The sequence below is a fragment of the Macaca fascicularis genome, chromosome 14 (assembly GCF_037993035.2).
Source record: "Macaca fascicularis isolate 582-1 chromosome 14, T2T-MFA8v1.1".
Taxonomy (NCBI): Eukaryota; Metazoa; Chordata; class Mammalia; order Primates; family Cercopithecidae; genus Macaca; species Macaca fascicularis.
Genome location: NC_088388.1, coordinates 2,347,839 through 2,361,347, shown reverse-complemented (window position 1 = coordinate 2,361,347; position 13,509 = coordinate 2,347,839). Strand labels below are relative to the sequence as shown.

Below are 13,509 nucleotides of genomic sequence, written 5' to 3'. Positions count from 1 at the left end.
TGTCTGCCCACACGTGTGCAAGTATGTGTAGGCGTGCATGTGTGAATAAGCCTTTTTGTCACCATGAAGGACCTGGGGATCCCCCATCCCTTCTCCTAAGAAAGGCAGACTTAAAGCAGCAGGATCCGGCAGGCTGGGAAAAGTGGGGCAGAGTAAAGAGGTGGGGAGCTACACCCTTTGGGCCCATGGCTGGTGGCCGGGCCCTCCCTGCAAGTCACACACCCACACTCACTCCTCCCAGCCCAGGACCCAGGGTCTTGGCCCGGCGCCCAGGTGGGCGAGCAGGGTGCTTCTGACTGTGTTTGCTTTGGTCTGGGGTTAGATCATCTGATGTCACTGCAGACTTTCTGAGCTGGTCTCGTGCTCCCTGTTGTTCTGGGGAAGCTCCCAGATTCCCACCTAGGCCCAGTCCGTCTGCAGAAATCACCTCTGGAGACTCCTCCTGGAGCAGCATCCATTCTTGGAGTTGTCGGCATCGCCTTGTGGGGGAGGTTGGCTTCCGCCAGCAGTACAGGGCCCTCTGTTGACCCTCCCGTCACTGGCCACCAAGTTTACCACCCCCAGTGGGAGTGTTGGGTCTGAGGCCTCCCCAACCCTGGCGGGGCCCCTGCCCAGGGCAGCAGCCTGCCACCTCCACACACAGCCCTTCCCTGGGCCCAGGCAGGCCTGTCCAGGATGTGTGACAGGGGGTGGGCAGCATGTCCCTACATCCTTCCAGGCCATGGTGGGCCACTCCTGACCAGGGCACTCATCTGTCTTGCAGATGCTGCCAGACTGGTACAATGGCGTCAGGGGCTCACCCTCTGAAGCCCACCATGGCCCATCACAGGCCGGAGCCCAGAGCTGGCCCCAAGCCGAGAGTGGACTTGAGGTGGCAGCTGAGCGGGTCACCCAAAGGCTAACAGGGTTTGGGCAATGGGGCCAGAAGCTGAATGGGTGATGAGTAGGAGAGGAGGAGGTGTGATGACTCAGCCAGCCTGCCAGGATTTATTGGGCACCTGCTGAATTTCCAGCCTGTCGGGGAGGCCAGGGGAGCGGCAGGTGAGGCTCCTGGCCTCAAGGATGGTAACCTCTTCTGTGAGATACGCTGGCTGGGGAGAAACCATGAGAACTACCCATGCTCTTGGGGTGCTCTGGCCAATCCCCCATGGCTACCTGCAAAAGAGCTGCCTGTGCCCCAGCATGTGGGCATCCTGAGACCAGAGACTGACTCACCATCCTGGAGAGACCAGGCACTGGGGAGGAGTTAGTAAGTGGTGAGTGGGTGACTGGAGAGAGGAGTGAACAGGTGGGTGAAGATAGATAGATGGATGGATGGATGGATTGATGGGTGGGTGGACAGATGGACAGATGCACACGGACAGATGGATGAACAGACAGATGGATGCATGGATAGACAGATTGGTGGATGGATGGATGGATGGACGGACGGATGGACGGACAGATGGACAGACAGATAGATGGATGAATGGACAGACAGATGGGTGGGTGGATGGATGGATGGATGGACAGATGGACAGACGGCGGATAGATGGATGAATGGACAGACAGGTGGGTGGGTGGACGAATGGACAAATGGACAGATGGGCGGACGGAGGGATGGATAAATGGGTGCATGGGTGAATGACGGGTGGGCAGGCCGGTGCAAGGCTGGATGGTTGGGTGGGTGGTGATGGGTGAGGAGGTGCATGTGTGCTGGTGGATGTGTAGATGAGTGGGTGGGTGAGTGGTTGGGTGGATAGGCCAGTAGATGGGCCGCCCTTCCTCCAGTTATTTGCACAAATGGAACCTTCTCCATTAATTCTTCCTCGACCAGCCCGTTTAAAAATAAAATCTCGCAGCCACTGGGCCTCCCCTGCTTTATTTTTCTCCATAGCCATTTTAATCATTGATTGATTTTCCTTCTTCCTCACTTATCCCCTTGTTTATGGTCTGTGTCTCCCTCTGACACAGTGCCTGGCACATAGAAGTTGCTCAATAAATCTCTCCCCAGGCCAGCTGTGGTGGGTCATGCCTGTAATCCAGTGCTTTGGGAGGCTGAGGTGGGAGTATTGCTCCAGTCCAAGTGTTTGAGACCAGTCTGGGCAGCATAGTGAGACTCCATCTCTACAAAAACAAGTGGATAAATGAATAACAGTAAATCTGTATCCAATGACTGCATGAACTGATGGGTGATCGGATGGTTGAGTTCACGGATGAGTGGCTGTGGGGTGCTTACCAATGGCTGTCCTTTCCAGAATCTCAGAAACGACTTCTCTCCCCTGGATCAGCCGGGCTGTGGTCCTCCTGGCCCAATGCTCACACTTTGGAGCTCCAGCTGCACCTGCAGAGCCTGCCTCCCAGCACCTGCACACCACAGACACCCACACACAGTGTCCACACAGACACACACATGGTGCAGCTACACACACATGCACTCGCACACTGTCCACATAGACACACACAGTGTCCACACACACAGTGTACCTACACACACACACACTTTCACACACAGCATCCACACAGACACAGCGTACCTACACATACACTCACACACACTCATAGACAGCATTCTCACAGACACACAGCATACATACACACACTCACACAGTGCAGCTATACACACATGCACTCACACAGTGTCCACACAGACACACACAGCCAGACACACACACACACACAGTGTCTGCACACAGTGCACCTACACACACACACGCACTCTCACACAGCATCCACACAGACACACATGGTGTACCCACACACATCCACACACACACAGCATTTGCACAGACACACACGCAGTGTCCACACACACAGTGCAACTACACACACACACTGCAGCCACACACATGCAATCACACAGTATCCACACAGACACACACACAACCAAACACGGTGTCCATGCACACACATGCACTCACAGTGTCCACACAGACACACATGGTGCACTACACATGGTGCACTACACACACAAACACACACACCGTCCACACAGACACATGGTACATCTACACACACAGCCTCCACACACACACAGCCACACAGTGTCTACATACACTCACACACAGCGTCCACACAGACACACACAGTGCACCTGCACACACATGAACTCACACACTGCATCTACACACACAGCCACAGTGTCTACATACACTCACATACAGTGTAACACAGACATACGCACAGGCACACATGGTGTCCGCACACACAGTACAGCTACACACACACACACACAACATCCACACAGAAATGCCCACGGTGTCCACACATACATGTGCACACACACACCGTGTGCCCACAGTGACACACATAGGCACACACTGGTCCTTGCTTCTCGCACTTACCCAGGCCGTGTCCAGGCCCCAGCCCCGCTGGTCCTCGCGACATTCCAGGCACACGCTCAGGCCTCACGTACCCTTCAGTGGAGGGAATTCTCATGATCCCCATTTCCAGACAGGAGCTGGAATCACTGAAAGTCCTACTGCAGCCTTGACCACCGGCCCAGTGCCCACTCCACACACAGCACACTCACAGGTGCACACACGCCAGATGGACAAGCCCTCAGGGACGGTGCATGGAGCCCCCTACCCCAGCCACTGGGCCCAGGTGGCGCTCGGCCTCTCCCCAGCCGGCATCTGCTCTCGATGGTGGAGTTGGCCTGGCAGCCCTTGTGCACACTGAGAAGGGTACACCTTCCTTTGCAGATCCGCCGTCTGACCGCCAAGCATCCTCTGCAGGGAGCGGGGTAGGGGACGTCTTCCTGCAGCTGCGGAAGCTCCAGGACAGAACAGCAGGGGAGAGGGCATGGGCCTTGCCTCGTGGCAGCATTGATATGGGCAGGTCACTGGGCCTCGCTGGCCCCTACAACCTCTACCTCTGTTCATATCTTGTGATGGGGGCAAGGTTGTCCTCCCAGAGTAGAAGGACAGGCATAAGGTGAAGCTGCAAGGATGGTGCCAAGACAGCGGTGGCCAGCTGCAGGCACTGCCCAGGCCAGGGAGCTTAAAGGAGTGGGGACGGACGTGTGGCTCTACTGGTCCCCAGACTCCCGGTGTGCACTGCTGGGCACTCAGGATCTGCCCAGAGGCCTTGGACACAGGCACCACTGGCAGAGCTTGTCCATGGCCCTGCTGCCCCATGGCATGGCTTCAGGCTGCCCCCCTGAGGGGTCAGACCTGATGCCCGCACCATCAGCTTTCCTGTCGGAGGGGCTCCAGCTGCCTCCCTCTCACCGGGGGCTGGACCACGTGTGGTTCAGAGGGAGGTGCTGGGTCGGGGGGACCCACCACACTGGCATGGGGACCCAGGGCCAGCGGGCCCTACTCTGGGTGGTGGTTTCTCTCCTCTAAGACGCCGAAGAAGTGGGTTGCAAGTCTTTCTGTAAATAAAATGCCACATGGCACCCAAGAATGTGCCCGGGGTGGAGGCTGCCTGCAGCTCCTCCTCTCAAGGAGGAGGACCCCGGTCAGCGACGGCTCATGCTCTCCTGGACACTGGGGTCAGCTTCTGAGCCTGTAGGCCCAGCCTCGCATGGCAGGGCTTAGCAGGAGAGAGCTGAGCCTCTGCAGTCAGCCGGGCAGGTTGCTGGGGGTCCAAAGGGGATCTGCTGTCCCAGGGATAGAGGCCCCGTGGGGGCAGGGGCTGGGCCCTGTTGGAGCCCTGCCCTACAGCGTGGCCTCTCCCACAAAGGAAGTTCCAACGTAAAGCCTGCCCAGGGCCAACTGTAGCAAAGTAGACGGAGGCCGCTGAAGGCAAACTGCTGTAGAGGGCAGGCAGAGGCTGCGGTCGGCAGCTAGGATGTCGCTCATGACAGCATGCATGGACGCAGGTGAGCGCCTGAGCACCTCCTCCCCGGCAGCAGTGCCCGTGGCTAGAGCGGGCAGACAGTGGAGCCCCGGCCCAGTGTCTGCCCTTCCATCCAGGGCACGAGTGTGGGCCAGGAAGTTACTCCTTGCAAAAATGCAGCCTTCCCTAGACACCTCCGTCTCTGCCTTGATGGCAGTGCTCACACAGAGACACACCTGGACACTCAGAGATTGATTCACTCATTCATTCGTTGACTTACCACTTTAGAACATGTCTGTGATCTGTTCCTGTGTATTCTGGGCCCCAGGGAGGTGGCAGGGAATGCCCAGGCCTTAGTCTCATGTAGGGGACACAGACAAGCAAAAAAGTAAATGAAAGACATTTCAGAGGGTGAGGCATACTGAAAACTAACACCAGGTCACATGGGAAGAGACCGAAGGAAGCACCCTGTGCTGATGTGGTCTAGGGTGAGGGGTCTCTGAGGAAGGACACGACAGCTGAGATCTGAGTGGCAAGAGGGAGCCAGCAGGAGTTCCAAGGAAGTGTGCTCCTGGCAGGGCACAAGAAGCCAAAGCTCCAAGGCTTCTTTGGGTTTTATTGTCAAGGTAATAGGGAGCCATGGAATGTTGTAGGCAGGGAAGGACATGACTTGGTACTGAACCAGGGGTGGCTGGGGAAGAACTTCTGCAGTCCTTTGGGTGTCCAGGAGATGGAGGTGGAGGGCAGGACCAGGATAGAGGAAGGACTGTGCCTCCCAACCCCATAGGCTTACAGGGTCTGGGAGAACCTCTTCATTCTTCACATACCACAGACACTAACAGAACCTGCTGTAGGACAACGATCCAGGCTAGAGGAGTGGATGTGAGCTCAGGCTGGACTTTCAGGGTCTAGTGGACCCTCTGCCTTGCCCAGGGCCCTCAAGATAGGCCTCTCACCTTCAGAACCAGGATTTTAGGGTCTCAGGCCTGAGGGCTTGTGAGGTCCCTGGTCTGAGTCCCATTTGCCCAGAGCCAAGTTATGGGTTTCTGAGCTCAACACCAACCTGCATTTACTGAAGAACCTGATATCTGCTTCTCTTCTCAGGATGAGGGTTTCAGTGATGCTAGGGGACAAAGGGACACTTACAGAGCAGCCCGTAGGTGCCTACTTTGGGAGTACCTGGAGCTTTCCTACCCAGAGCAAAGCTGCTAGCATTATAACATGGCCTGCTACCACAACCACTATGACCACAACCAGCATCATCACTGTCATCACTACCATAAGCATGACCACCATCATCACCACCACCTCCATCACCACCACCAAAGCTACAACCACTACCATCAACACCATCGCCATCACCGCCACTACCCTCCTCACTGCCACCAACATCACCACCACCACTATCATCATTACTACCACCACCATCACTACTACCACCGTAATTACCACAACCATCCACCCCCGCCACCACCATCACTACCATCACCAACATCACCATTGTATTGGAACTGCCTGAGACAGTAATTTATAGAGGGAAGAGGTTTAATTGACTCAGTTCAATATGGCTGGGGAGGCCTCTGGAAACTTACAATCATGACGGAGATGAAGGGGAAGCAAGGCACCTTCTTCACAGGGCAGCAGGATGGAGTGAGTGCAAGCCAGCACCCACTTCAGGTTCTGCCAGTGTCTGAGTGGCAAGAGGGAGCCAGCAGGAGTTCCAAGGAAGAGTGCTCCTGGCAGAGCACCAGAAGCCAAGGTTCCAAAGCTTCTTTGGGTTTTATTGTCAGGGTAATAGGGAGCCATGGAAGGTTGTAGGCAGGAAGGAACATTGGGGTGGCTGGGGAAGAACTTCTGCAGGTTTTTTTTGGTTTCCAGGAGACAGAGGTAGAGGGAAGGACCAGGATAGAGGAAGGACTGTGCCCCCCAACCCCATAGACTTAGAGGCACCTTCTTTACATGGAAGCAAGATGGAGTGAGGGGAAATGCCAGATGCTTATAAAACCATCAGATCTCATGAGAACTCACTTGCTATCATGAGAACAGCATGGAGGAAACCACCCTCATGATCTAATTACCTCCACCTGGTCCCGCCTTTGACACATGAGGATTATAGTGATTACAATTCGAGGTGAGATTGGGACACAGAGCCAAACCATATCAAGCACCCATGCCATCATCATCATCACCATCATCCTAACTATCACTGCCACCACCACCACCATCACCAACATTTTAACCATCCCCCCCACCACATCACCCACACTGATATCACCATCACCATGATCACCATTGTCACCACCACAATCACTACCATTGACACTACCACCATCTCCAACATTATCACATTATCAAAACCACCATCGCCACCACCAGGATCATCACCCCCACCACCATCATGACCATCAGCACCACCATCATACCACACCATCATCAACACCAGTACAATCATCACCATCATCATCACCATCACCACCATCACCAGCATCAACGCCATCACCAACACCACCACCAACATCATCACCACCACCACAATCATTAACACTATCATCACCACCACAATAAACACCACCATCAACACACCACAACCATTGTCATCACCACCACCATCATCATACTCATTGCCATCATCACCCTCATCATCACCACCACCACCATCAGCAGCAGCACTGACACAACCATCACCACTATCATCATCACCATGACCACAACCACCAGCATCACCAGTGACTATAGTCACCACCACCATGATCATCACTACCACCATAAAAACCAACACTATCATAGCCACCACTACCCCCATCACCGTCCCCACAATCATCATCACCATCACCACCACTACGAGGTACCACCACCACCATTACTGCCACCTCCACCATCATCACCACCACCACAACCATCATCACCACCACTAACATCACCATCACCACCACCACCACCAGTACCAACACTACCACCACCACCATCATCGTCACCACCACAATCATTATCACCACCACCATCACCTCCACTGTCACCACTATCACCACCACCATGACTACCATCATCATCATCACCATGGTTTTTACCACCACCATCACCATCACCAACAACACCAATACCAACACCACCAACATCATGACCACCATCACTACCACCACCATGATCAACATTACCACTACAATAACCACCACTATCACCACCATTATCCCAACCACAATCATCATCACCACCACCATCGCCTCCACCAGGACCACCATCACCACCACCATCAGAATTATCACCATCATCGTCACCACCACCACCATGATCATCACTACTATCACCACCACCAAAACCACCACTGCTATCATTACCACCACCATTACCACCACCAGCACGATCACCACCATCATCATCACACCAACATTACCATCATTACCAACATCATCATCACCCCCTCTGCCACCCTCATCACCATCCCCACAATCATCACCACCATCACCATTAACACCGTAATTATCATTACCACTGCTTCCGTCATCACCATCAGTGCCATTATCATCACCACCATCATCAGCACCATCACGACCATCACCACATCATCATTACCACCACCACCACTACCATCATCACAACTATAATTGCCACCACCAGCACCATCACCACCACCATCACCATCACCAGAATCACCACCACTATGATCATCACCACCACCAAAACCACCACCGCCCCCACCATCATCACCAGTATCACCACCATCACCACCATTGTCACTACCACCACCATTGTCACCACTGCCATCATTATCACGACCATCACAATCATCACCACCGCCATTATCACCATTACCAACATGAACACAACCATCACAACCACCACCACTATCAAACACCACCATCATTTCCACCATCACCACCACCATCACCACCACAACCATCATCACCACCACAATCACCACCATCATAATCACCACCACTACCAGCATTACCACCACCATGAACACCATCATCACAACCACCATCTTTACCTCCACCACCACCATCACCACCATTACCATAATCATTGTCATCACCATCATCACCACCACCACAATCATCACCATCATCACCACCACACTTATCAGTAATACCACCATCACCATCACCAGCAGCATCATCAGCACCACCAGCAGCAGCATCACCACCACCAGCAGCATCATCACCATCACCACAAACACCACCATCACCAAAACCACCACCATCACAACTACCACCATCACCATTATGTCCACCATCACCACCACCATCATCATAATCATTGTCATTATCACCACAACCACTGCCACCATTGCAACCAACATGAACACCATTGTCACTTCCACACTGTCATCACCACCACCACTACCACCTCCACCATCATCCCACACACCACCATCACCACCACCATAATTATCACCACCACCACCACCACCACACCACCATGTTCACCACCACCACACCACCATGTTCACCACCACCATCAACTCCACTGCCACCATTTCACCATCACCATAATCACCTCCATGGCCATCATCACCACACCATCCTCACCACCCCTCCACCAGCGTCACAAACACCACCATTAGGACCACCACCACAGTCATTATCACCACCACCACCACCATCATGACCATCACTATCATCACCACCTCCACCACCATCACAACTATTATAACCACCACCACCACCACCACCATCACCACTGCCAAAATGTTCACCACCATCACCACCACCTTCACCACCCACCATCATCAACATCATCATCACCACCTTTATCAGCACTAATACCATCAACAACAACACCACAGTCACTACCACCACCATTGCCATTTGCACCACTATCATCATCATCTTTGTCATCATTCCCACCACCATCGCCATCCCTATCATCGCCACCCTCATCAACAGTAAGGCCATCACCGCCCCCACTACCCTCATGCCCACCACCACCATCACCACCACACTCATCAATAACACCACCATCATCACCACAACCACAATCACCACCACCATCACAACCACTGCCACCATCATCACAAACACCACCATCAGCACGGTCCCCATGATCATTGTCACCACCACCATCATGACCATCAATATCATCATCACCACCACCACCACCATCACCACCACCACCCTGACTACTGCCACCATCATCACCACCACCATCATCACCTCCACCAATTACCACCACTGCCTCAGATTCTGCCTGTGGTCCTTTGGCGCCCTCTGGTGGCTGAAAGGCCAGACTAGCGAGGCCACCAGGGTCCCAGACAGCAAGTCCCAGATACTGTCCCCCACCATTCCTGGAGTTTATGGTTTGAGGGGGCCCCGGACAGGGGGTCCTTGGAGTCTCTTTTGTGAAGGGGCACACAGATGTATCCCCCAGGCTCTGTTCTCCTCATGTGTTACCTGCAGCCTCCCAGAAGCCAGGCTACTAGAGTCCCTGTTTGACACTCCAAGGTACTGAGGCCCAGAGTGGCTAAGTAGCTCAACAGCTATGCAGGATCCAATCCCAGGACTGTGGGACTCCAGAGGCACACTCTGTCCCACTGGCACCCTGTCCTGACTCCAGATGCAGGGACAGTCCTCACAGAGCATCCCCGGTGCTGACCGGTGACTGGACGCTCTGTCCCACTGGCACCCTGTCCTGACTCCAGATGCAGAGACAGTCCTCACAGAGCATCCCCAGTGCTGACCGGTGACTGGACATCACTCACAGCTGGCCCATGGCTGGGCAGCCTTTCCAGTACAGATGAGACACCATGGGGGCCGATGCCCCGTGGCCTCGCAGGGCCACAGGAGGGAGGAGGCAGTCCCTCTGGCTCCCTGTCCTCCATGGGACAGCTGGGCCCAGCACCCCAGATGACACGTGTGCTCTTGAGGCAGCTCCTGTTCCTACTTACTGTGGAAACTGAGGTTGAAGAGCCCTGTCCAATCACATTTCAGAGTGGAAACCGAGGTTGAAGAGCCCTGTCCAATCACATTTCAGGGTGGATTTCAGCTGCATTCAGTCCCGGGCCACCCCGCCAGACAGCACCAAAGGAGGCAACAGCAGCAATCTAAGTGGCCTAGAAGCCACGTCCACACAGGGTCTCCTCTCCCAGTCACATTAGAGATGCCCCCAGGGCCTTGGTGCCAGTCACACCTGAGGAAGGCCAGCGCTTGGTGTCTGGGTGGCTTTGACAACAGCAGGCCTGTGGGCTCGGCCGTGCCGAGCAGGTCAGGTGGTGCCCTGTGTTCGTTCACGGCCAGCTCCCTGGGGCCGGCATTGGCTGCCCCGGCCAGAAGTTGTGGGCGGGGAAGAGGAGGAGGAGAGGCTTGAGAGCTGGGCCCACGGGCACACCCTGCAAGGTAGGCAGACGGCTCCACCTGCGCCTTGGCCAGCAGCCGCGTGTCAGGGTACTGGGGAGAAGGCAGGCAGGTAGGGACCCTCACACCGCTGCCAGCCCAGGTGGGGAGAAGGGGCAGGATTGTAACCCCTCCTCCCGGGCGGGAAGGGCAGGTGGGCACGAGAGGAGTGGGGACCAGGACAGTGCGGCTTTGGCCACACCCTGCCTCTTGCCTCAGTTTCCTTATCTTTAGCAGGGAGGATCCCCGCTTCCCTGGGCTGTGGAGGGCCGGCCCCACTGTGGGCGAGGTGGGGCATTCTGGAAGGGCTGCCCAGTGCTGGAAGATGGTCTGGGCAGGAGGGCCAGCCCCACGGGCTCTGGATCTGAGACTTCAGGCACAGTGTCTGGCCGGCAGCCTGCAAAGGCAGGTGTGGCTCAGAAGCCGAGGGTGAGGGGAGTGGAGCTGTGGGAGGGGTCTGGGGTCACCAGGTCACTACTGTGTCCTCTCGCCACCACTTCCCTGAGCCATGTCCTCCACTGCAGCCCAGGGAGATGTGGCATCCTCATAGGGAGGACACGGACACACATCTGACTTCCTGCCTGCTGCGTGCAGGAACCATTCTGACACCTTCCCCGTGTGACCCGCCGTTCCCCCAAATCTCACAAATGAGACAGGCCCAGGGAGGCTGAGGGACCCGCCCGAAGTCACACAGCCTGGTGGGGATGAGCGGGGCTGGGAACCCAGGACCTGGCCATCCAGTCCTGTCCTGCACTGGTCCTGGGAGGCGGGGGAAGCCATGTTTGGCTCTGGCTGTCTCGGGGATGACTGTGGCTACAGGTGCCCCACTGCCCTGACAGCCCCAGCACCTTCACTGCCCGGGGCGCTGCCTCAGTGTTGCCTCTTGGGAGTTCTGGGATGGGGTCACGAAGGCCCCTGGCTGTCCCCGGCTCCCTGCCCCACCCTGGGATGCACAGGGAGGGGTGCGGAAGACCTGGGCACCTGCTCATGCAAATCCCTGCTGTTTGCATTGCCTCCCTCTGGGCCCATTTGCCTGGTGCCCAGCACCTGCCCAAATGCCTCCTCAGCCCCTGGGCTGGCCGGTGGGTGTAGGGGGCGCCAAGCCTGGGTGTGGGGCAAGGGGTGGTTGCGGCCACCGGGAAGGTGAGGCTGCCCGACGCTGCTGCTGGGCTTCCCTGACCTCAGCTGCCGGGCGCCTAGTTCTGCCCCGTCCTCGGGAGGAAAGGGGTGCTGTGGGCCCTGGGAAGGGCCAGAGCTTGGGTTGTGGCTGCTTCCACCTCTAATGGCTGCTGCTCTTCCCCCCGGGGGGCTTGCATAGAGTCGGGGAGGCGCTGCTGAGCTCCAGGCTGAAGGGTGCTCATGGGTGTCCTATCCCAGAACTTCCAAGAGGCAAAACTGAGGTTCACTGGAGAGGAATTCAAGGGTCAGGGAGCCCCGTAGGACCCCTCCCAAGGCCCAGGCCCCCATTAGCTTCCCCACCGGGGATGAAGGGAAGAGAAGAGGGAGTCCCCCATCTACGGCCTAAGAGTCATTGGGAAAGTAAGGATAACAGTGCTGTCCAGCCCAGCCTCGTGCCCCAGGCTGAGGGTCATGGCCAAACCCCAACCCCTACACCCTGTGCTGGGGACAAGTCTGGCCATGCATCCCCAGCCGCAGGGCACATGTCCAGATGTAGCCAGGATTGACCCCAGTGGGTGACCAGGTGTGGCAGGGCCTGGTGGGAATGAAGGCCAGCCTGAGGACCCCCACCCAGGGTGAGGCTCCCGCCCAGGGTGAGACTCCCGCCCAGGGTGAGGACCCACGCCCAGGGCTGCACCTCACTGCCTGTTCTGTGTTAAGTGGTGTCCTCCCAGACAGGGCGACACTAATGGTGGCATACTGTCCACTGCGAAGCTTAGAATGTGACCTCATTTGGAAGTGGAGTCCTTGCACACTGGGGTAGGGCAGGCCTGGGCACTCAGTGATGGCAGAGGAGACAGACAGGCGAGGCGGACCGCACGCCAACCAAGGCGGAGGCTGGAGCCACGCGGCCACAGCCAGGGACACCTGGCGCCTTGGGAACCTGGAAGGGGTGGGAGGGACCCACCCGAGAGCTTCCAGAGGGAGCACGGCCCCGCCGATGCCTGGATTTGGGATGTCTGGCCTCTAGAACTATGAGATCATCGTTTGTTGTTTTGAGCCCCCGAGGTGTGGCCCTTTGTTTCAGCAGCCCTGGGATGCAACAGCAATGCCAAGCCTTGTCCCAGCCTCCAGCCCCCACCTAGGGCCTGGCCACAGACACGAGCTTCCAACACTGAAAACCGCCAAGCGTCTCCACCAGCGCGGGAGGCCGTATTCAAATACTGCCTCTCTGCGGTCTGCGGCTGGTTCGTGCTCTGCAGGCAGGAAGTGCGGGAGGATTTGCATTACCCTGCAG

At 56.2% G+C, this 13,509-nt stretch overlaps 1 protein-coding gene across 4 annotated transcripts; it reads right to left on the bottom strand.

Annotated features, from left to right (window-relative positions):
• Window positions 1-1,852: 1,852 nt before the first annotated feature.
• LOC123568822 (uncharacterized) lies at window positions 1,853-9,144 on the bottom strand. Of its 4 annotated transcripts, none has more exons than XM_065527788.1 (3): window positions 3,324-9,144; window positions 2,219-2,346; window positions 1,853-2,106 (listed from the first exon to the last, which is right to left on the bottom strand). In XM_065527788.1, the coding sequence occupies exon 1, from the start codon at window positions 9,071-9,073 to the stop codon at window positions 8,141-8,143; it is 933 nt and encodes a 310-aa protein (XP_065383860.1). In that variant the 5' UTR covers window positions 9,074-9,144; the 3' UTR covers window positions 1,853-2,106; window positions 2,219-2,346; window positions 3,324-8,140. The 4 variants fall into 4 exon arrangements, with proteins under 4 accessions (XP_065383860.1, XP_065383861.1, XP_065383859.1 ...); XM_065527789.1 differs by having other exon boundaries at window positions 3,568-9,144; XM_065527787.1 differs by having other exon boundaries at window positions 2,219-3,710; window positions 5,045-9,144.
• Between the last annotated feature and the right edge of the window lie 4,365 nt (window positions 9,145-13,509).

Coding starts and splice junctions, on each gene's coding strand:
- LOC123568822 (XM_065527786.1), bottom strand. CDS start 9,073: ATGGTGTTCATGTTGGTTGCAATGGTGGCAGTGGTTGTGGTGATAATG.